The sequence below is a fragment of the Squalius cephalus genome (genome assembly GCF_949319135.1).
Source record: "Squalius cephalus genome assembly, chromosome: 24".
Taxonomy (NCBI): domain Eukaryota; kingdom Metazoa; phylum Chordata; class Actinopteri; order Cypriniformes; family Leuciscidae; genus Squalius; species Squalius cephalus.
In genome coordinates, this window is record NC_137145.1 from 24,493,099 (window position 1) to 24,518,100 (window position 25,002).

At 36.9% G+C, this 25,002-nt stretch overlaps 1 protein-coding gene across 2 annotated transcripts in view; it reads left to right on the plus strand.

Annotated features, from left to right (window-relative positions):
• The window catches only part of galt (galactose-1-phosphate uridylyltransferase), a 123,558-nt gene that overhangs the window by 84,517 nt on the left and 14,039 nt on the right, over positions 1–25,002 (plus strand). For both annotated transcript variants that reach the window (XM_079862000.1, XM_079862001.1), the window contains exons 8-9: positions 5,919–6,051; positions 11,593–11,676. In XM_079862000.1, coding sequence (XP_079718126.1) covers positions 5,919–6,051; positions 11,593–11,676 — 217 coding nt within the window. The remainder of the gene's footprint in view (positions 1–5,918; positions 6,052–11,592; positions 11,677–25,002) is intronic.

Below are 25,002 nucleotides of genomic sequence, written 5' to 3' on the forward strand. Positions count from 1 at the left end.
CAAGTGGAGTATGAAAAAAAGAACATTTAGATGATGGAAGTGCGTTTGGATAAAAGATAATGACTCATACTAACGGCTCATAAAAGCACCATGGAAAGAAAATTCAGAACATTAAAATGAGAGCTCCTGCCGCCCGGCCTTGCTGCTAGCCCTCTAAAAAGTGTAGTTTCTGTGGGAACTGCTATTGGTCTTGCTCAAGAAATTGTTTAATAATGTACTTATAAATGGGGCCTAATTGGAGATTTAATAATCAGCGGATGTGTAGTCACATTGTGTAACAGAGCTGCTGCTTTTAAATGTTTAATCACTTGAGTGGCGTCTCTGTCATGTGATTCGCTCTGATCTGTTCTTCGTGACTGTGTGTGAACGATGTCTTCATTCTGTGAAATAATGGGGAGGAAACAACTGCCTGTTTCCCAGTGATCTGAAGCAAGTTTTCACTTATTTTTGTGTTGGAAAAACACGATACTTGCTCTCATAGTTGACATTCCTGTCAATTTTCTGTGGAAATGTATAATGGCATAAGCAACGATACATGTGCCAAATGCTTACGTGATGTTATAGTCAGGATTACAGCAAACAGCGAGGCATTGTGGAGAGATTGCTCCCAGATTGTTGTCATTGTGCATGTAGAACACCTTGTACAGCAAGCAGTCTTATGCAGGCAGCAGTTGTTCTAAGTTTAGTTTAGTTATGGGAAAACCTCTCAGTGCCATAAGATTTTCATGAATAATTTGACATATGTATTAGCCTCAAAACTCAAACCACTGAAGAACAATGGCACTGGCATATGCTGAATAATTGAGATGTTAAATCGGTTGCTGACAAATGAAGTTCACGGATTCTTGAGACATGGGACAAAACAGGCTAGGACTGTAAAATGCTCTCTTCTTGTCCTTTTTATTAATTTATATAAAAATGCTTTAAAATTCACACATGCGGTAACGTATTCCTATATTTAAATACATTTTTATATTTCTGTGGATGTAAATTTAAATCATTGTCCTCATATGATATACAGACGGAAAAAATAATGAAATTACTAAAAATCAAATCATATGGGAGAAACATAAAACAGGAAATTACTTCAGAAATTACATGTACACCCTCATGACTTTGTCAAGGTCAACAAGTATCTTAAAATATCAAATTGATCTTTATGACAATATAAGATTAATTCAGGTTGTAAATTGTCAGTTGGTGCAGCTCACCAAAAAATAATTGATATTTATCATTTAACAATTCATGATATTTGTAATAAAATATTTTTTGAAAATATATTACTAAAATAAAATATAATGTAATGTAATATGATCATATAAAATCATAAAATAATAAATAAAGATGTGTACACTCACATGTATTTAAGATATGGTAACATGAAATATATCACTCTTTAGTTGGTTATACCAAATTACATTTTTAGATTATTTTTTCTAAAAGTAGCATAAGCTTTTCAGCAACCATATGAAAACAATATGAATACAAAGTTAAAACTCCACAGGTATGAATTTTTTCTTTATTTTTCTTTATCATAGACATTTTAATATGTCTATTATTTTGGAATAATTCACCCAAAAATTTACATTCTGTCATAAATTCTGTCAAGTCATTCCAAACAAGACTTTCGTTCAAGCATGCTTGAGCTTTGGTTTACCATATTTGTTGTGCTCTAAATGTGAATAAAAGCCTAAATTAAATCTGTCCATCATATAAAGCGACCTTGTCTTTTCACAAGAATTGAATTAAACCACTCAGTTCATATGAATTTATTTTATGAGTTTTGGGTGAACATACTTTAAATGGAGGGACAGAAATCTCAGATTTCATGACAAATATCTGCATGTGTGTTTTAAAGATGGATGAAAGTCTTTAGGGTTTAGAAGGGTTCAGTTTTGGGTGAACTGTCCCTTTAAAACACGTTAAAAGTTACAGTATGGCTTCAGAAGACTCTTTTGTCCAGGAGACCAATTGTCTCTCTACTTTCATGGTGCTTTTTTTTTTTGTTCTTTTTTAAAAGTAAACTTTTCCTTTAAATTTTTAGAACATCTTTTAGAATTATTTGTACTTGCAGAAGCACTTTTACATAAAAAAGCCATAAGCCAGAGAAATAAAAAAGTGTGAAAATGACATTCCAGGTCTATCAATCCGTCTCTGTCTGTCTCGCTGTCCTAGCTGTTTCTCCGTATCTTTATCTCTCTCTCTCTCTCGCTATCTCATGTTGGTGCTTTCTCCCCCTCTCCCCCTGCAGTCAGAGTGTGTGAAGATCATTGTGAAACCGAGGCTGTAATCAGTCGCCATCACTCACTGCCAAACAGAGCTGCGCTTTGTCAAACGCCACCTCCTCATCAGCGCTCGCTGCACTGTAGCTGCCACACGTCAACTTCAGATGCTTCGTAATCCATCACTGGATGTCATGTTCCAAAATCGGCCCTCCAATCCCGTCCTTGGGATCTTACGGTCTTTCTCGTCATCACTGGGATTTATGGTCATTTTAATCATACATCGGTCACATTTTATAAGGGTTAAATTCTTTGCGTGACCCTCAGACTCATGAAAGTCCATTTTCTTCTTCATGACTTGAGTTTTAAATGTTTAAATTCTGTGCCATGAATTAGCCAGTTAGGACTCCGGGGCAGCGCCGGAGGGAATATCTCCCCGGTTCATTAAAAGTACAGTTCCCAATGAATGCAACTGACCAAACTACAATGAAAAAAGCTTTGTTTCCAGACATGTCGAGAATTTTTGACTGGGTGGCCCGTGGGGGGCACAGACTCATTCAAGGGTAAAATAAGGATTCCAATTGTAATGAATTTAACACTTCTAGTTCCAATGGTTTGTAAAGAATTTACATTCTGTCATCGATTTTTCATGGTATAAGTTATTACTGTATGCTGTTATTTTTTCCATGGAGGACAAACTGAAGAAAAATGTAGGCATTTTCATGCATCTCTAAACACTATTCTCTAAATATGAGATGGAAAGATATATTACTGTACTTGGGCAGAAGACTTCTGACTTTCAAGAACTATCAGAACCAAATATAATAAAGATCCTTAGATCCTATTTTATTTATATTCATATAAATCCATAAAGTATTTTTAATTCTATAAAAGAATGGGCCTGCTTTCTGCTCCAGTTTACCAACACGGTTATAACCGATGCCCTTTGTTTCAAATTTTTTGGGCTGATAGTGTCATATTCCCTCCATCCCAATATTAAAAAGAGTATGTGAGATTAGAGTTAGTGTGTCTTAATTGTATATAGTGTCTATAAGTAAACAGTGGATGGTATATTTCTTCCGGTGGATGTTCAAAGTGTGTGTCAGGTTTTTTTTGTTTTGTTTTTTCTTTTATTTTTCTTTTAGTATTTCCCAGAACCTTTGTGTGATGGAAGAGGAGGAGTTTGGGAAGGTTCTGATGGTGTGTTCATTTTTTTTTATTTTATATGAGGTTTCACAAAGGTCCTTCTGTCATGATGTCTGTATAGTTTATAGCAAGGAAAAAGCTGGAGAAGGTTATAAAAAGAAAAGAATTGGCAAAGCTTTTAACCTTATCCGAGAAACATTATAAAGTTTAGTGTAAATAAATACATGGCACAAACTAGACACAACTACGTTCAGCTGTCGTGCCAAATTGAGCTACCAGAAGTGGAGGAATTGTAAGAAAAGTGTGTGAGAGTCCAGCTATAGCATTTACTGCATTTCAGAGCTCTTTGGCTGAAATGAGAGAAAGTGTCAACATTATCTTCAGCACTTTTGGCCTCTTTTGGTGACTGTTTAGAAGAAAGCAGCTTTTGAGGCCAGCGTTAAGTCATGTCTAGAGTTTAGAAGTCATCTAATGAAACTTGAACACTTTTGGATGGACTTTTTGTGGTCTGGAGCCACTGGTGACACATCCTGGTGTGGCTACTTCAATACGTAGGGTGGGCATTAAAGTCAACTATAATGCAAATTTGCATAATGCCAGCCTATGGTCTTCATTGGCTACATGCCAACAGCGTCTGCTTTGACGCCCTCAAACACTGTATTTGTAGCTGAGACTGGAAGAGTTTGGTTCTTGTTGTCGACATGTCGAGAATATGCTGTTTTGTGAGATGTGCTGTGACAGTAAATCCACTTTTCATGAACTTCCAAAGGACGAGGACTCGCGCTCAAATTGATATGGAAAAATTGTAGCCTTCATTACTGTTTGTATTACTGTGTATCAAGTGCTGAGGAAGATCTGGAGCTGAAATTCAGATATAGTAATGGGTGTTTGGTTTCCAATATGTGCTGTAAACAGTCGACCAATCACAAAAGACTGAGCCATCTGACCAATCAGAGCAGAGTAGACCAATCACAACAGACTGAGCCATCTGACCAATCAGAGCAGAGTAGACCAATCACAACAGGCTGAGCCATCTGACCAATCAGAGCAGAGTAGACCAATCACAACAGACTGAGCCATCTGACCAATCAGAGCAGAGTAGACCAATCACAACAGACTGAGCCATCTGACCAATCAGAGCAGAGTACAGCAATCGCAACAGACTGGGTCATTTGACCAATCAGAGCAGAGTAAACCAATCACAACAGACTGAGCCATCTGACCAATCAGAGCAGAGTAGACCAATCACAACAGACTGAGCCATCTGACCAATCAGAGCAGAGTAGACCAATCACAACAGACTGAGCCATCTGACCAATCAGAGCAGAGTAGACCAATCACAACAGACTGGATCATCTGACCAATCAGAGCAGAGTAGACCAATCACAACAGACTGAGCCATCTGACCAATCAGAGCAGAGTAGACCAATCACAACAGACTGGATCATCTGACCAATCAGAGCAGAGTAGACCAATCACAACAGACTGGATCATCTGACCAATCAGAGCAGAGTAGACCAATCACCATAGACTGGGCCATCTGACCAATCAGAGCAGAGTGGGCTCTCAGAAAGGAGGGGTTTGGAGAGACCAAGTTCTTGCTTTAAACATTTCAGACACTGTGACTGTGCCTGAAAGCTTAAAAATGCTGCCTCCAGAGGATGGATTTCAAGGTAGGAAGGTTCTTGTCTCCTGAGACCTTCATCTGATCAATTTCTGAAGGCAGCATAGATGGATCCTTCACTGCTTTTGAATATCCCACAATCCTGGGCTTTCCATTCTGTAACAGTTGAGCTAAAAAAGAAAGATGACGTCTGAAAGAAAGTACATTTCTGACCAACATTTTCCACATTTGATGTCATTTCTAGTGAGAAATGACTATTGTAGTAATTAAATATTCGTTCAGTTTTCACCAAAACTCGCTCTATTTTGTTGCAGATCATTAAACCGTTACACTGCCTCTGAAATCAGTTTCGTGAGGCACATTTGTGCGCAAACACTGCCTGCAAAGTCGTTTCCTGAACCCTGCTGTAGATTGAGCTGGAAATTACAGTCCACGGAATCCATCCAACTAATCTGCTGAAGTTGGAACACATTTGCATAGACGAATGAGCCAGAATTCAAGTGTGCAAAGCTCCCAGGCAGACAAAAGAAGACTCTAAGTCAGTCACACTGGAGAACTGAGTGTTTGTAAATCTAAATATATATTTTAAATAAAAAATCTGTTTAATTCATTGGGAAACTAAAGGGAGCATGTACACCTTAGTGTTCATAAGAAACTAAATGCAACGGCACTTCACAGAACACACCTTTAAAGGGATATTTCACCCACAAATAAAGTACTTGGAGGACATAGAGCACTTTTGTTGGCTTTAAAGCTACATTTCCACAGCTCCATCACCAGAATCTTGTGATTGGGAAAAAGTTGTACACTAGCATTCAGAATTTCTAAGGTCAAGCATCATCCTTGGCCAATGGGAAATTGAACAGCATTAAGTAGCATGATATATAGTGTGTACTTTATGAACTGTGTTGTCTCTGATCACACAGGAGCGTGTGGTGGTGGAAAACGAGCATTGGTTGGTGGTGGTGCCGTATTGGGCGACCTGGCCCTTTCAGACGCTGCTGTTGCCACGACGACATGTCCTGCGTCTCCCTGACCTCACGGCCCAAGAGAGAGACAGTAAGACTTACATTGTTTGTTTTAAAGGAATGTGTGGCATATTTTGTTGCAGTTTATGTTTGTCTAAATAATCCAGTGCTTCTGCAAGGTTTAAAATAATGACTAGTGTAATAATGATATTTATTTATTTATTTATTTATTTATTTAAACTGTTCATCCATGCATTGGCCAGTGTAGCTAGGTAAATAAATAAATAATAAATGAATTAATTAATTGAGTATAATTTCTTTAATAACTCTTCTCACAAATAATAATACATTTATATATATATATATATATATATATATATATATATATATATATATATATATATATATATATATATATATACACTGCTCAAAAAAATAAAGGGAACACTTTTTAATCAGAGAATAGCATATTGATCTGGTCAGTTAAGTAACAGAGGGGGTTGGTAATCAGTTTCAGCTGCTTTAGTGTTAATGACATTAACAGCAGGTGCACTAGATGGGCAACAGTGAGACAACCCCCAAAACAGGAATGGTTTTACAGGTGGAGGCCACTGACATTTTTTCCCTACTCATCTTTTCGGACTGTTTTTCACCAGTTTTGCATTTGGCTAGGGTCAGTGTCACTACTGGTAGCATGAGGCGATACCTGGACCCTACAGAGATTGCGCATGCAGTCCAGCTCCTTCAGGATGGCTCATCAATACGTGCCATTGCCAGAAGGTTTGCGGTGTCTCCCAGCACAGTCTCAAGAGCATGGAGGAGATTCCAGGAAGACAGACAGCTACTCTAGGAGAGCTGGACAGGGCCGTAGAAGGTCCTTAACCCATCAGCAGGACCGGTATCTGCTCCTTTGTGCGAGGAGGAACATGATGAGCACTGCCAGAGCCCTACAAAATGACCTCCAGCAGGCCACTGGTGTGAATGTCTCTGACCAAACAATCAGAAACAGACTTCATGAGGGTGGCCTGAGGGCCCGACGTCCTCGAGTGGGCCCTGTGCTCACTGCCCAGCACCAGGGAGCTCGATTGGCATTTCCCATTGAACACCAGAATTGGCAGGTCCGCCACTGGTGCCCTGTGGTTTTCACAAATGAGAGCAGGTTCACCCTGAGCACGTGACAGACAGGAAAGGGTCTGGAGAAGCCGTGGAGAATGTTATGCTGCCTGTAACATCGTTCAGCATGACCGGTTTGGTGGTGGGTCAGTGATGGTCTGGGGAGGCATATCCATGGAGGGACGCACAGACCTCTGCAGGCTAGACAATGGCACCCTGACTGCCATTAGGTATCGGGATGAAATCCTTGGATCCATTGTCAGACCCTATGCTGGTGCAGTGTGTCCTGGGTTCCTCCTGGTGCACAACAATGCCCGCCCTCATGTGGCGAGAGCATGCAGGCAGTTCCTGGAGGATGAAGGAATGTTACCATTGAAGGGCCACCATGCTCACCTGACCTACATCCAATAGAACACCTCTGGGACATTGTGTTTCGGTCCATCTGACATCACCTGGTTGCACCTTAAACTGTCCAGGAGCTCAGTGATGCGCTGGTCCAGATCTGGGAGGAAATACCCCAGGACACCATCCGTCGTCTCATTAGGAGCATGCCCCGACGTTGTCAGGCATGCATACAAGCACGTGGGGGCCATACAAACTACTGAGTACCATTTTGAGTTGCTGCAATGAAATTTCAGCAAAACTGACAAGCCTGCTGCATCATTTTTTCACTTAGATTTCCGGGGTGTCTTTGAATTCAATCCTCTGTAGGTTGATCATTTTCATTTCCATCAAACGAGGTGGCATCCGTTCGTTCATAACACATTACCCAGTCCATATTAGTATAGATATCCAGCATGATATTTTTCCACATTGAGATCTGATGTGTTTTCAAAGTGTTCCTTTAATTTTTTTGAGCAGTGTATATATATATATATATATATATATATATATATATATATATATATATATGTAGAGAGAGAGAGAGAGAGAGAGAGAGAGTATAATTTACATATATATATATATTTAAATTGAGCATTTCACACATATTAATGCTGACAGTGTATATAAATCTCAATACCACAGATCAACTAAATTTACTGTATTCATTTTTCTTTTGGCCGTGACTTTACAGTCAATCCATTGCACTGAATTATTATGATGTTTTTTGTTTCCTCACGGACAAATTTATTTTGACGCTGTAAATTCTGATCGTCACGAAGAGAGCCGCAGGAGAGAGTTCACTTTTATAAACTCCCTTTGGTTCGCTGTCTGTTCTCAACATTTCTGTCTGAACCTTTAAAGACTCCTCGCTGTATCTCTTCCTGAAGTCTGCTTTTGACAAAATATCTCCTTAAAACCTCACGTCTCCTTGTCACATCGCCCGGTGCCCTTTTCCCGCGTCGGACTTGACACACACATTGACACACACTCATACACACCTACGCACTTCTCAGATGTTATTAAAGTTGCCCTGTCAGTGCCAGAAAAAGTAAAAGGAGAGATTTTCCAAGCTGTGACACCAGATAAACATTCACCTCCTGGATACGCGTCTCTCACGCCCGCAGGCTTAGTTCTGACAGACTTAATCCAGTATGTAAATAAACGTCAGGGAAATTACCGAGCGGGTCAGCTGTTGTCAGAGAGAGCGGCAGAGAACCACACTAGATCACAACCCCGCTTTGAGCCTGCCAATTATAGAGACCCGGTTGACATCCTGACGCTTTGACACTCGAGGGCTGCTGTTTGTTTTCATGATAAAGCACTGTTTTGGATTGTAGTTTGAATGGTTGATGACACATGTTGATTCTATTGTAGCATCTGCTTTCTTTCAGGAATCTATTTCCTTTTATGTTACGTCTGCGGAGATAATAAACCAAGCGGTAATCCAATTTTATGTATACAGTGTTCTCGACATGCTAGCAACAGACAACCAGTCATGATGTAAAGAAGGCTTGCCTCTTCAAATATTCATGAGCTTTGGAAGAAATTTCACGGACTGTATTTGGTTCCAGTGCTTGAAGGAAACATGAACAGTGACAACAAATGCATAAAGCCTGATCCACTTTGCAGCCCGTTCTGGCAAATCTGACTGACATATAAAGCAACCAACCACAGTTGTTTTTATTTGACATTAAGTGGCGGGTTTATCTGAAATAGTTCATACCACAATAATATAATAAAAGAAGTGCACTTAAGTACACTGTAAAAGAGGTAACCTGCAAATGTTACGTTAAAAGTGTATTTTGTACTTAATTTAACCCATAAAAACGATTTTTGTTTGTATAAATTACTGTATTTAGGTTGATTCAGCAATATTAAATAATATTAAGCAATTTGTTATCATTTTTGGGTTAATTTAGGGTACTTTAGATCTAATATAAGTGTATTTGCTGAAAATATATTAATAAATTAAAAGATAATTTAAGTGTACTTAAAGACTGTAAGTATAAACATTAAATGTATAGTTTTACTTACATATTTCATATTAAATCATTGCTTTAATAATCATTTGTCATGTTTTATTCAATAATGTTAATATTTTATTTTTTAATGCAACTTCATCATACAAATGTTTTTAGTACGTCATACAATTTTAAATAGAAATGACATTAATATATTTTTGTTTACCATAAATGCGTGTCAGTACATTCAGCAGTGCACTTTAACCATATTACATAGACAATAGAGTTATGAAATTGCATATAAATATTTACTTATCTCCTACTTATACTCGAAAAAGTATTCTAAAGTTAATTGCATTTAATAGAAATGTACACTATAATAGATTTACATTTTATTGCTGTTGTTTAATTATGCAATTAAGTGTCCTAAAAAATGCATTCAGTACATTCTTGTAAAGTATATTATTTCCGTAATAAGTACTTAAAAAAAGTGTACACTTTGTTTACAAGGGAGAACACTGTGGGGGAAAATATTGTTAGTCCACAACTGTACGGAAAACACATAAGAAATTAAGTTAAAACATATTTATATGGCTAACCATTTAAAGTGTGAAAACTGTATTGATCAATGACACAACAGTGATAGTTCATAATCTACTGACTATTGCGTTCAACAGACTTTCGTTAACGTCAGTAGGCCTGCAGTACACTCGATAACCCAGAAAATCCTCAAATAATGCATTTCATCATTTGAGGACCATTTGAGACCATTTGCTCTGAGATATGCACATAATAATGCATCAATCATGCTGATGAACAGTATAATGTATAACGTAGATGAAAATAAGCCTCATCGGCTGTGGCTTAACATGGAGATTGGGAAATTGTTTCGAATTGTCTCCGAGCTGTGACGCTCTCCCATTGTTCCAGTTGAAGAGACTGCCTAAGGATCACAGACTTCCAGCCTAGCATGTAATCTATTTTATCGGCTGACAAACCAAACATTTCCCTGAGTAAGTGCCAGAGCTCTCAGCAGTTTTTTAGGCCAACTCTTTCAAACTCTTTCAGACCAAAAGGCTTCATTTGAATGCATAGATAACTCATTGCTCAGTTAGCACACGCTTTCTTATCCGAACCACAAGAATTATACTTACATGTGTACTCTGCAAATGATCACGTGAGTTGGTCTGAACACACTTGGATTTATGATTACAATAATTTGGGCGTTACACGCAATATTGGAGTCTGGCTTACTTTACTAGGATTGTCCTCCACCCTGAACTGAATTGACTCTTTAAAATGTTGAATGTGTGCTCGATTGCATTGCACATTTGGATACGCCTGGTTGTAACACTCGTCTATATCAATTTATCATCATTTTATGAATAACTGCTGCCACAAGTGTTAGAAATTGCAGGTGGTTAGTGAACAAGATGCCTTTTTCTTTTTTTTCTTTTTTCTTTTTTGCTGAAATAACATTTGCACAATTGGAGCAACTATTAAGTGAATTCACCCCTTAGCGTGAGTGGAAAATGGATCCAAATGGTAAAAATCCAAAATGATCAAAGGTTTACCTTTGCATATTGGTATGCAAAGAGAGATTTGTAACTACTAAGACACACCATGCCCATAAAGGTGCAATACCCAAAAGCAATATTTTGAGTATCTATTGTCAAACTTGTTGGACCAAGATGTGTGATGCTTGTTTTTGGCTCAGCTGTCCCACTATCAAAGTTTATTAAATCTAAGCCCTGTTTTTACTGTCATTATTTGTTAAATTACCAAGCCAGCTGTTGTTTTGCTGGGAAAAACAAGCTTGTATTCACCGGCACGTCTTCAAATCATGAATCACTCTTGAAGGACAAATGTGATTTACTGACTGGAGCGGTCAGAAGGTCGCTCCTTTCTGAAACGATACATGTTGTCATCTCATTTAGCAAGGAAGACGCAAAATCATCCATCTTAGTTTTGGTGGGTCTGTGTATGAGTCTAGTTTTGTTTGGATGAAAAACAAAATGAATGCACCTCCTGGCCATGAAAGGCGTCTGGGTGAAGTGCATGGCGTCTGTAATGAAACCAGGCTGGATAAAACTCGAACAATATTGGTGGAAAATTGAAGTCAGTTCTTCCCAGTTCAACCTTTTTTATTGTTCTCTCACTTTCTTTCCCCACAGGTCTGGCAGCCATAATGAAAAGACTCCTGACGAAATATGACAACCTCTTTGAGGTCTCCTTCCCCTATTCAATGGGATGGCATGGTAAGAGAATGCATCTGATATTGCAATCATAGAAGAAAGGGAGGGGGATGGGGGGGTGGGGGGGTGGGGGTGGAGGTGTTGCCACTTGTCTTGTTTCCATGGAGAACAATAAAAAAAGAGGCAGGGAAAGATGTTCCCTTCCGTTTTTACTGTCCTCGCTCAGTAACTCGTGGCATTGTCTGCGGTTCAGCGTTGCATGTCAGCCGTGCCAAACGGTTCAAGAATGGATGTTAAAATGACTCGCGGCCTCAAGTAAAACTGTCCAGGTGTTTTGGGCAAATTGCTTGTGGATTAAGCTCTCTGGTGGCTCTTTACACAATTCTGCAGAAATGTTTTAAATATTTTTCATTGATAATGGGAAATGCGGGCGTGACTCATCCAAGGCTGATGAATTATTCATGAGCAACATTACTCTCTGGGTAATTACTGCTGTGTGCTCTTCTTAAAGAGCGGCTCTTGTGAATGTAAACTCTCAGTTATGCTGGAGGGTGTGGCTGAACTGGGAATGTTGAAGACGGACGGACAGACAGACAGACAGTTAGTTAGTTAATTAGTTAGTTAGTTAGTTTTGGTTGTTGAAATAAATAAACATTATGTCTATCCATATTTTGTTATAAATGTGAATAAAAATATATTCTCATCATGTCGCACATGCTCACTGTCAAAGATGTGCTTGTGGTGAAGCATCACTTCATGCCTGTAGAAATGATATCAGAGAATGATTGACACCTTCTGCTGTGCTCTGGCTCCTGGCTGGCCTTTCAGCCGCGGGACGAGGGTCTGCCACGGGACGACGCACACGGGGCCTGATTTAATCTCAAATCTTGTTATGGCCTCACCCGACCTGCACACTCCGCTGCACACTCAGATGATTCTCACACTCACTGAATGACAGCTTCAGTGTCGGGCCACACATCTGACACCTGTCGCCAGTAAACCTGCCAATCTCTGACCTATCGGAATGCACTGAGCATTTCCCAGCATGCATTGCCATCATCGGTCTCCAGCGTACACCTATAGGACGGCTCGGTGAAACAGATTCTTTGACTTTACACTTAAAGCCCACAGTGTTCATAATTTCTTGATGATATAATCGCCGGCACTCCTGCTGGATTGATCACATCACTGACGTGCCCGGCTGTTGTTTTACCCAGCATGCACCGGCAGCGAGAGCATCCGTCATGTAAATGATTCATTCGCTTCTCTCGGCTCGCGTTTGCTAGGCAGTCGAGTGTTCGCAAGCTTCTACCTCGCTTTTACAATTAGCAATGTGTGAATTTAAGAGGGAAGAGAGAGATAACGAGACGCTTCTGCCATCAGTGAATTTATAAAGGGCTTTATCGTGGTCTGAGACCTCACACACACACACACACATGTGTTAGAAAGCATTCATTTAATGTGCAATTTGACAAGGTTTTGCTTTGCAGGAAATAAGTAGTCTAAGATGAGTTTAGGTTTTTAATTAAAGGAGTTGTAGCAGGAATATAGTGTGAGCAACAGGGAAAGCTCAGGTCACGGCGTCCTTGGGTTTGTTCTGTGAACTACACATTGTTAATGTTTAAAATCATACCAATTTTTTTTTTTTTTTTATGCATTTGGATGTGTTTTTTTTTTTTTTTAATGAAGGTCACATTAAAACTGCCTAGATAACTTTTTACCATGCCTTCATTATTTTATTTTTTTCCTTGCTTAAAGGGATAGTTCACCCCAAAATATCAATTCTATAATTCTGTAGTTCCAAACCTGTGTCTTTCTGTCTCAAAATAAAGACAGATTTTACTGTTTAACCTTTTATCCCAGACCTTGAATTTCAAATCTTAAAATATGAAAATTGATCATAAAAAATATGAATTTCTACAGTTTTTTAAATGATAATAATCTAAACAAAACGTGATTATATATAGATTCATCACTAAGAAGTCTCCTTGCCAAATCTGCATTTATGTGATCAAAATATAGTAAAAACAGTAATATTGTGAAGTATTATAAAAAATAAACATTTCTATGTGAATATATGAAAATGTAGTTTATTCATGTGATCAAAGTTGAATTTTCAGCATCATTACTCCAGTCATCATCAATATGATGATTACATGCTCCAGAAACATTTCTGATTATTATTATTAGTTGAAAACGGTTGTGCCGCCGCAAACCGACGCATAGGGCTTTTTTTTTTTAATCTATTGTAATTGACAGATATGCATTGGATACATTGGTGGGGGAAAGTATAGTGAGAGTGAAAGTGTGTTTTAAGGTTTAAGGAAATGTGTTCTGCCGTTCAAAACCAATGACCAAAACTGGCAGCCATAGCCGCTAAACTTCCTGAAAAACAATTATCCTCAGCTATTAATTATATAGTTTATATATAAGTCTAGAATACAATCCAACATCTCCACATCTGCTCATAGCTTTATATAAAAAGTCAGTGAATAGAGCTTGAGATAGTGAGCAGTTTCAGTCCTGAATCACTTCTGGCTGAGAACATTGCCTTTATTCTTTCATAGGAAAAAGCTGCTCTTTTGTCTTTAATACACTGTGTGCACAGGGTTTCATTCAACCAGGCCATTGTAGGCGTCTTTGTTAATTGATTGAAAAGCATCTGGACATGGTTTATCTGAATGGATAAACCAAATCCAGATGCTTTTGACCTAATTCATCCAGACGTTTCCTAATGTGGGTGTTGCGTCCAGAAAAGACCCTTCTTGTCATGCTCTCCCCATTTATGTTTCACTGACCCATATCATTTGTTATGAATAACGAATGTAAATTTTTTCAGTAAAAAAAAACATAGAAAGGAATCCAAATTAAGTCCATTCAAGGTCAGAATTCACCTTTGTATTACACACTTCTGTTTACTTAGACAGCTTTGCTTGGTTTGATGGCTTTCAGTAATGCTTACTAAGGCAAACATCAGCAGAACTGTTGCTCATACTAAAGTAGGCGTGTAACTCATCTCGCACTCATTTTGCTACATGATTGATACCTCAAATTGTGCAACTTTCTGAAGAGTTTATTAATTATTATTTTACTATTATTATTTCTTTATTTTTATTTTAAAGTGCCCCTATTATGCTATTTTAAAGGTTCCTAATTTTGTTTCGGAGTCTCCTACAACAGGTGTACATGCATCCAATGTTAAAAAAAAATACTTTAATTTTTTCATAATACACACATTGCACATCACCTCTTTTCTCACAGTGTCTGAAACGGTTCAATCAAGGATTCAGTCTCTCTAAACCCCTCCTTTAAGAGAGTTTACTCTGCTCTGATTGGTCATATGGCTCAGTCTGTTGTGATTGGTCTACTCTGCTCTGATTGGTCAGATGACCCAGTCTGTTGTGATTGGTCTACTCTGCTCTGATTGGTCAAATGACCCAGTCTCTTGTGATTGGTCTACTCTGCTCTGATTGGTCAGATCTCTCAGTCTGTTGTGATTGGTTTACTCTGCTCTGATTGGTCAGATGACCCAGTCTGTTGTGATTGGTCTACTCTGCTCTGATTGATCAGATGGCTCAGTCTATTGTGATTGGTCTACTCTGCTCTGATTGGTCAGATGGCCCAGTCTCTTGTGATTGGTCTACTCTGCTCTGATTGGTCAGATGACCCAGTCTGTTGTGATTGGTCTACTCTGCTCTGATTGGTCAGATGGCTCAGTCTGTTGTGATTGGTCTACTCTGCCCTGATTGGTCAAGTGACCCAGTCTGTTGTGATTGGTCTACTCTGCTCTGATTGGTCAGATGGCTCAGTCTGTTGTGATTGGTCTACTCTGCCCTGATTGGTCAAGTGACCCAGTCTGTTTTGATTGGTCTACTCTGTTCTGATTGGTCAGATGGCTCAGTCTGTTTTGATTGGTCTACTCTGCTCTGATTGGTCAGATCGCCCAGTCTGTTGTGATCGGTCTACTCTGCTCTGATTGGTCAGATGGCCCAGTCTGTTGTGATTGGTCGACTTATCCAATTAATACACAGTGATACAAACAGTAGCGATGGTGTTGGTTTTACCGTCTCAATTTATATTCACAAACAGTCATATTACACACTACATGAAAAGATAATATCCCAAAAAGCATAATAGACACTGCTTACGATTTTTGACTTCCGCATGAACAAACATTAGTAAAACATTTGTGAAAATTTCCCGTAGCATACAGCACCAGTCATTTTTTGTTAAGAAAGTGTAAAAATCCAGTTTTATTAATTTATTTGCAAGCCACCAGTCTCAATTCTTTATGACTTTTTAACAAGACCCAGTGAGGGATCTTTAAGAGCCTTTGACAGGGTTGTCAGAGGATATATGAGTGGAAAAATGTGCTAAGGATGGCTGTGACGCTGGACTGGTGGTTCTGTTGGCCAGACTTCTGCTGCACTGGGGCAGAGCGCCGTATGACTGTCACGTCCAATATCAACACCCGAGAACTGCCCTCTCTCACAGCCAATAAGTCTTGCTGCAGAAACCTTACTCAGCACTGCCCGTGGCCTAGAGAGCATTATAAAATCTGATTTATAACTGAACGAAGAAACCCAGCCAGGTTTAAATTATTCAGTCATGTATCATACAGTAGTCGCCTTTGCCTTTTATATATGTGGGTTGAATATTGCAGACAAGATTATTAATTTCTTGGTGAATTGGATTTGTTTTGTTTTTCTTCATAATACTCCTCTGTGTATTTTAATCTCTTTAACTGGATTTTTGCTTGATGGATTTCGCATAAATGTTTCTCAAAATGCCACTTGCGCAAATCTTACAGTATAAAATGGCACGTTATTTGAGAAACGCAAACAGAGGATCATAAACTACAGTCATTCATCAAATATAAATTATTTGTTCAACTACATTCATGAACATTTATGCATATGCAGACCAATTCATCATGTGGATAGCTATGAATGAATTGATGTTTTGCAAATGATTTTTAAATGTTGTTTAGCATTGGCTACTTCATAATTCAAATGTGCTTTATACTGTCATCTATTAATAATGCCTTACTGTTTTGAGTCTGTTGTTCATAACTCAGTTGTTGCATCACACAAATCAAATCATATCCTTATATTTGTAAAGTATTTTATTCACTAGGTGGACAGAAACAGACATTACAATGTAAAATATGTCAAACTTTTTTGAGGTTGGAATTACTCATAATTTACTCTTAATAAATACTCAATGACTTCAATGTGGATATGTGACCTGATATCATTTTTTTAAATATTTAATGACAGGATAATTATAGAGGATGAACCCTCTACCCTATTGATTAATATTTAATTGAATTCATTAATATTTATTTATATAACTAAAAGGCTTGAAAAGTCTATTTAATTGAAGTATGATCACCTGTGTTACGCTTGTTATATATATATAAAAAATATACATTTATAATAATAATATTATATATGTATATACACTACTGGTCAAAAGTTTTAAATCGGTAAGATTTTTTATGTTTTTAAAAGGCCGCTCACCAAGGCCGCATTTATTTGATAAAAACCAATAATAATAATAAAAAAAACATTATTATTGTGAAATATTATGACAATTTAAAATGACTGTTTTCTATTTTAATATATTTTAAAATGTAATTTATTCCTGTGATCAAAGCTGAATTTTCAGCATCATTACTCCAGTCTTCAGTGTCACATGATCCTTCAGAAATCATATGATGATTTTATGCTCAAAAAACATTCATTATTATTTTCAGTGTTGAAACAGTTGTGTACAATTTTTTTTTTCTAAATTCTTTGATGAATAGAAAGTTCAAAAGAACAGCATTTATTTAAAATAGAATATTTTCTAACATTATAAATGTCTTTACTGTAACTTTTGATCAGTTTAACTCATCCTTGATGAATACAAGTATTGATTTATTTTATTAATTTCCCCCAAAAATAAAATTAAAATTCTTACTGACTCCAAACTTTTGAAGGGTAGTGTTTAATGTTACAAAAGCTTTAGATTTCAGATAAATGCTGTTCTTTTGAACTTTCTATTCTTCATAGCATCATGAAATAAAAATTGTACACAAATGTTTTCAACATTGATTATAATCATAAATGTTTCTTGAGCATCAAATCATCATATTGATTTCTGAAGGATCATGTGACACTGAAGACTGGAGTAATGATGCTGAAAATTCAGCTTTGATCACATGAGTAAATTACAGTTTAAAATATATTAAAATAGAAAACAGTCATTTTAAATTGTCATAATATTTCACAATATTACTGGGTTTTTTTAATTGTTTTTTTATCAAATAAATGCAGCCTTGGTGAGCAGAAGAGACTTCTTTTAAAAACATTAAAAATCTTACTGACCCCAAACTTTTGAACGGTAGTGTGTATAAATATATATATGAATTCATTTTGTTTCATTATTGTTGTTGATTAATTGTACATAATAATAATTCTATGTATCATTTAATAATTCTTTATATATTTTTTAATGAACTTAGCTAATGCTCTCTATATATACATGTATTAATTGATTTAATAAGTACAATTTTAACTTAATACAAATAAATCAACGTAATTATTAATCAATGCATCTATCAGATTCCTAATAAAAAGCAAATAATAAAATGTTGTGAATAAAGTAGCCTACCTTTCAATACCGCATGATTACTTTAAAAAAAAGTTTTCAGAAGAAAAAAAAAGGTATCACGTTATAGTGTATACCATTACACAAATCAGAAATTCATAACGTGAAACAATACTGTAGATTTTGGTCATGCCACCAACCCATATTGATTTTATATTTTTGTCATTTATTAATTCCAGATTTTCCTCAACCTGTTAATTGTCCCAAAGCAAGCAGTGATCTGATAACAGATGATAATACATTCACTCTCTCAAATACTCGAAGATATAAGACTAAATTAGATTTCAGGCTCTGCTACTTGCAACCTTAATTGAAGTCAGATGCGATGTGTGATAACACTGTGGAGGAGCCACATGAGACCGGCCAATAGTGAGACAGTACATCATCTCGCCTCCCATTCCTTCATCTTTAAGAACCTAATTTAATGAAATCGTCATGCTTTCTGATTTTTATTCTCCAGCTCAGTGATTTCTCACACTCCCCCTTATAACCTCCTTCTCATTCTCACTCCCAGCAGATTAAATAAATAAATAAATAAAAATACATAAAGTTGCAGAAACAACATAACACGAAGTACTGATTTCAGTCCTACAGAAGATTTCCACGATTGTTCCACCGATGTCAGCTCCGGCGCTTTAATCTCCAGCTGATAATTGCGAGGAGCAGTCATCTGTCAAATCCCTCTCCTGCTCCTTAACAAAAGGAGTGAGTGTAGTCGAGCTTTGCAATTATTTTAATGGCAGTAATGGAGCCTGTGAAATCAGCAGACATGGTCCATTAAATAATTGCAGAGCAAAGCAATAGAAGTTTTGAAAGATGGACTTTTACAGTCTTCACACTGGGAAGAACAAAGAGATGTGGCGATGTCAGAGATGAGCAGATATAATGGCCGCTGGTAAAGTACGTAGACGTTTGTGCGTGATCTTTGCGACAAAGATGTTGAATTTCTGGGATGAATTGATTTTTCAGAATCTACCGGGTACGGTGTTGTCAAAAAACAAGCATTCAGCATTTATAGATTTACTTTAAAAGTGTATTGGAGAGCGAAACAGACATTTGAGATGTAGAGAAGATTATCACAATTTAAAAAGAGATGTCTTCTTATCGTGGATTTTTCTGTAAACGCCTTATAGGCACTTCGATCTGAGGACTAGCAAGGTCATAGATGGAAAATAAATGAAACCCTCTGAAGTGAAGGACGAATGCTCTGAAGACAGATAAGAGAACAAACCTTGACATCAGATAACCTCTGGAGAAAAATGGATAGGACCTTTCTCACTGTGTCCGCTGACCAGATCAGTGTTTCCCAACTGGTTTGTTTTCCAGGTGACAACTCAATAGTGTTTGCAGCCCTTTTCACACCAAGAACGATAAATAAGATTACTGTAATTCACACCAACACATGATAACGTTCTGTTCATTACAAGCTGTAAATGCTCCGGCTCTTTAAAGAAGGGTGGATTCTGATTGGCTGTCAATGCTTTTATCATTCATCAACTGAAAAATTGTGAAAGTGACTCCGATATCGTTTCTATGTGTTGTTGTCATTATGGTTGTGGACTGCTATTCTTTTACATTTAGAATGAATTTTTTTTTTTTTTTTATGTTCATTGCCTTTGTTTATTTGTGAAGTTTCTTATGATGAAAATTGTATTGTAATATTGAAGTCATACTGTCATTGCCATCAGAGCTCTTTATTGATTGTGCTGTGAACAAAATACAGGGAAATTGTAAGCATTGATTCTTATTTAAGTAAAAAAAAAAAAAAAAACACGAGGGAAAGAACATTATTTAACATTATTATAAACTTTAAGAAAATAATATCTTATATAAAAATCATTTGTTTGAACATATTTCAGTCTTAAGGTCCTTGCACACTGAGTCCGAAATTTTCTCATGCGTTTTTTCGTATTCGTCATCCTAAAAATTAGTCACCTTGCACACTGAGTCTGATGCGTATTAATTAATCAGTTGCAAAAACATGTGCAAAACAATACAAAATCTTTAAGCAGTGAGGATGATGTTGTTGTCCTCTCTCTTCTTAAAAAGAGAAATAGAAAGAGGAAATATTGGGTCCATCAATCCTGAGATTGCTTAGAGAGGGATAATGCACTTTGTGGGAAGAAATATATTCATGTTTATTCATAATTTGGGACTTTGGTTCCATTATATGCAAATTAATTATCCTTTTTGAACCATTTTAGAATGTATAGCTGTTGCTTTTGTGATTACACTTCTTATGCATGCTTGCATTGTGAAATACGTACTGTAACATCATGCATGCTATTTATTTTTGTGAGGTTATATTTGTTGCAATGCATACGCTCATAGAATGTAAAGTGAGGTTTATTGCATAGAATGAAAAGAACTGTGTGCCAGTGATGAAGACACAGGACAGCAGTCATTGAAAAGACATGGGAATATCTGATGGAGCAGACGAGAGACGCTGAGGAGCAACTAGAGAGAAGGCACAGACACTACGCTCTCTCTCTCTCTCTCTCTCTCTCTCTCTCTCTCTCGCTCTGCTCTCTTTAATAGCTTACCCATCAGAACTTGTCAAAGCCTCTTCTTCAATATACAATGAGTAAGTTGATGTGTCACTAGTCACTCTTTAAGAATGAATCCCAACGAGAGGTTGGAAAATTGCAGTGGCATTGTAGACGGATAGGATTCTTTTGGGGTTATGTTGTCTCCTCAAAGAAACATTTTGAGAATATGTTGAAGACTGAACTAATTTAAGTCAAAGCAGGGCTCCAGACTGTGACTAAATTGTTCGTAAATGTGAAAAAAAAGAATGTTAGTTCAATAAAAATGTAGTTTCTTTGGGAAACGTAATGTTTGTGTGGAAACTTTGTGACCATGTGTCAGATATTATCTTCCCGCATGCAACAACCAACACAGAATGAGCCGTGATGTCCATTTCATCAACAAATTATTAAGCCGTTACTCAATTCACAACTGATTCCTTCCACAAGTGATTCCGTTTCAACATTTTTATTGTGATTGTTTTTAACATACAGTATATGTCCCAAATGGTAAAGTTGAATGCACTGAGAAACTTTGTTTGGATGACATCTTGGAACCATAATCAATACATGCAATATTCTTACAAACCAAAGTGATATTTATCCACCTTTTTTAATGCAAGAACAGAAACATATGTAATGTGTCGAGGCTTCCCTTGTCAACCGCTCCCAACTGTACCAAAACACTTCATTATGCTGCTGGATATTGCAAATTGGTATTTATCATAATATTTTAATTTATTATAATCACACACAGTTTGTAGTGCAAATACTTTCACACTAAAAAGTCTTGCACATTCACAGGAAATAGCTGTGTTGAAAAATAAGGTGGATATGGCACAAATACAACCAGGAGCCTGTCAAATTGGAACTAATTTGTATTAATACAACTAGAAATACATTTTTATTCAGATCTTGTAGTTTTGTAGTGTAATTGTAAAACATTGTGGTAAATAAGTATGCTAAATATTTGTCAGCCCTTTTTCTTCTATTTCTTTGCTTGTACTCTGTTGTTTGTTTGGCAAAGTGTGTGTGATGATTTCTGTATCTTAGCTATAGTCGGTGATGAGAATGACGCACATATGAGGTCAATCATGTGAAGTGTTCACTATGAGGTATGATAGAGAATAAGAAATGTGTGCAGGGCAATGAAGTTCTCTGCTATAGTGTGCGCTTGGCCTTAGCGGTTGATCTTTCAATAGTCTTGAACTCATCTGCAGAAACTGTCAAATCCTCTCCTTCAATTTAAAAACTAGATGTGTCACTAGTCACTTCTGGAGAAGTGACAAGTGACTCATCTGAGATTGAAAAATGGCTAGATCTACAGCCATTTTTCCCTCAGTCACATAGACCATTTCATTTGACGGGGTTTTTTTCTGTCAAAGGAACAGCTAGTTTGAAACTTTCAAAGAAGTATTTGTGTTGAAGTTCTAGCATTCAGGACACACTGTGTGGTGCAGCTGGTTTTAGTGTTTTCAATTCTATTCTGTCATAAAGTAAAATCTGTTGAAGTAAATCATCAGAAGAGGATCGCTTTTAGTTACCCACCATAACCTCCTGCCTCTTATCCTCCGTCGCTCGGATCCACAGGCCATTTCATACCCGACAAATGAATTATCCTCATAAAAGGGATGGCATCGTCCCTAATATGCCATGGTCAGGCTTGTCTGAATAAGCAGCCAGGCATATTAAATCATTCTTACACAGATATTAGGGCTATTTTGTCAGAGAAACACTTAAAACACCGGGACGGGCTGCAATTTTCTCCATGTCTGAGGTCTGAAACATTCAAATATTCTGTTCTATTTGAGACTCTGTGGTTTTGTGTTATTTTTATATTTAATTCACCTTGCTTCTGTCTGAATCACGTTTGTCACCTTGAATCAAATTGAGCCAAATGACTCAAATATATTTTACATCTGTGCAACCTCCAAAATAACACTGTGGCTGCGTCTGAAATGGCATACTTCCTTATTATATTGCAGGCGAAATATACTTTCACATTATTTTACTTTGAGATCTTAAAAACTGAAAGTTTCTCAAACTAGGTTTCATTTGTGTTTAAATATTTATCACATATCCTAGACTAAAGATCTGACCATGGCCTTGATCAACCTTCAAGTGGAATTTTAATTCAAATGATTAAAATTTCTGATCTTTAGGCACTCTGTTAAAAAAAAAAAAAAATCAATTTAAACAAAATCTAAGAATTTAAGACTTAAATATTACAATATTATACAATAATTAAACATTTTACATTTATTACAAATAATACTCACAAATACCTAATTAATAATATTTTTTTAATTCTAATGGAATAATATAAAGTGGAATTTCTTGATTTTGACACTTTTATAAATTCATTATTCCGCTATTATAAAGCTATTATAATGCTTTTTTTTTTTTTTTTTAAACACTTTTTTTCACCTTTCAAACCATTGTAAGGAGCAGAAATGTTCCCTTAACTGAAGAATCAACACCATATGGCTCATATTTATATTAATAATCTGTGTGTATTGTATAATTTCATAGCGCTCACATTTGTTCATTGATGTGCCATACACCCAACTAAAGATGGCGTCTCTCCAAGGTGCCTTTTAGTAAAGATGTCGAGTCTCAATTGGAGCTGAGAGCGGCTCACAGAAGTGTGTGTGAGAGGAGGATACGGCTGAACAGAAGCTTGGCTCTCAATGCTTCCCTTCACAGGGGCTGGGAGGAACCGAGAGAACATGGAAAATCAATGTTTCAAGGAATTGTGCTTGACATTGAAGGCTTCATTAATAATGTGCTTTAACTGTGAATGAATCAACTCATTTTCATTAGAGCCTTCATAAACTGGTAGAAAGAGTTTACACAAGTAACACAAATCTGTGTTGAGAGACAATTAGAGTCAGTTTTGGGGAATGTTACTTTTAATAATAATGTGTTATATTATTGTGTTAGTCCTAATATCCATCCATACACTTATTTGTGTAAAATATTAATAATCATGTAAATAGCCTAGGGCAGGGTAAGTATAGCTAAAAAATATGTAATATTCCAATTCTTTTGATTTAGAAAGATATTGTAAGCAACAAGTATGTACTCAAATTATCTGTTTATTTAAACTAGTAATTTGCAAGAACTATATTATTCTGTCTCAGAGTTTATATTGGAGCTACAATGTTAATACATGCAAATTTCACAAATGAATCCTCATTGCGAGACCACCTTCAAATACCTTTGTCCCTGATATAATCCAAATAGCTTTCTTTTCCCAGAAGAAACCCCCATATTGGCCTGATTACATTTCAAATTCACTGTTTTGCTAAGACCATGCCATGCATAGTAAAAAAAAAAAAAAAGAAGAGAAGTAAACAATAAAAGCCCTAGAGATGAGAACTGGCATTTCTCCTAAGCTTTGCATCATGGGTATGAAGCATCAGATTAAGTTGGGAACAAACTATTTTTATTAGGCCTGTTTACAAGCCACAGTCTGTCAGGGATGGGTGAAGGGATGAGGTGAGGACTCAAGAATGCAGATATGGGCTTTTTATTAATCAAAAAATAAAACAAAACAAACAAAAAACTACCATGTGGGGGAAAAAACATGTCTGGCCGGACAAGGCAAGGTAAGGCAGGAAACAACAGGTGAATATGACGCACAAGGAGAATACATTTGGAGAGCAAACAAAACAGATAATGAGGGAGGACGGGTAGGGAAAATGAACCAATAACCAGATAACAAGAAGGGCAGGGTTATACAGTGGACAGAAGAGCACATGGCACATAGAAACAAACATGACAAACATGTGCTCACAGCAAACATGACAAAAACAAGAGCACATGAACAGTGAAAACAATCACAAGCCAATTAAAACATGACACAAACAAGCAACCAATGAGAGCTCTCAGAGATTGTTAAAGCGTTAGTTCACACCAAAAATGATCCCATAATTTACTCACACTCAAGGTGTATATGACTTTCTTCTTTCTGCCAAACACAATCAGAGTTATATTAAAAATATCCTGGCTCTTCCAAGCTTTGAGGAGATTTTGAAGGCCAAAAAAGTGCATCCAGTCATCATTAAAGTAATCCATATGACTCCAGGGGGTTAATAAAGACCTTCGCAAAGCAGAGCAATGCATTTTTGTAAGAAAAATATCCATATTTATAACTTTATAACAGCCGTACGCAAGTCTAGTTCCAGCGGAAAAGTGACCTCTGACC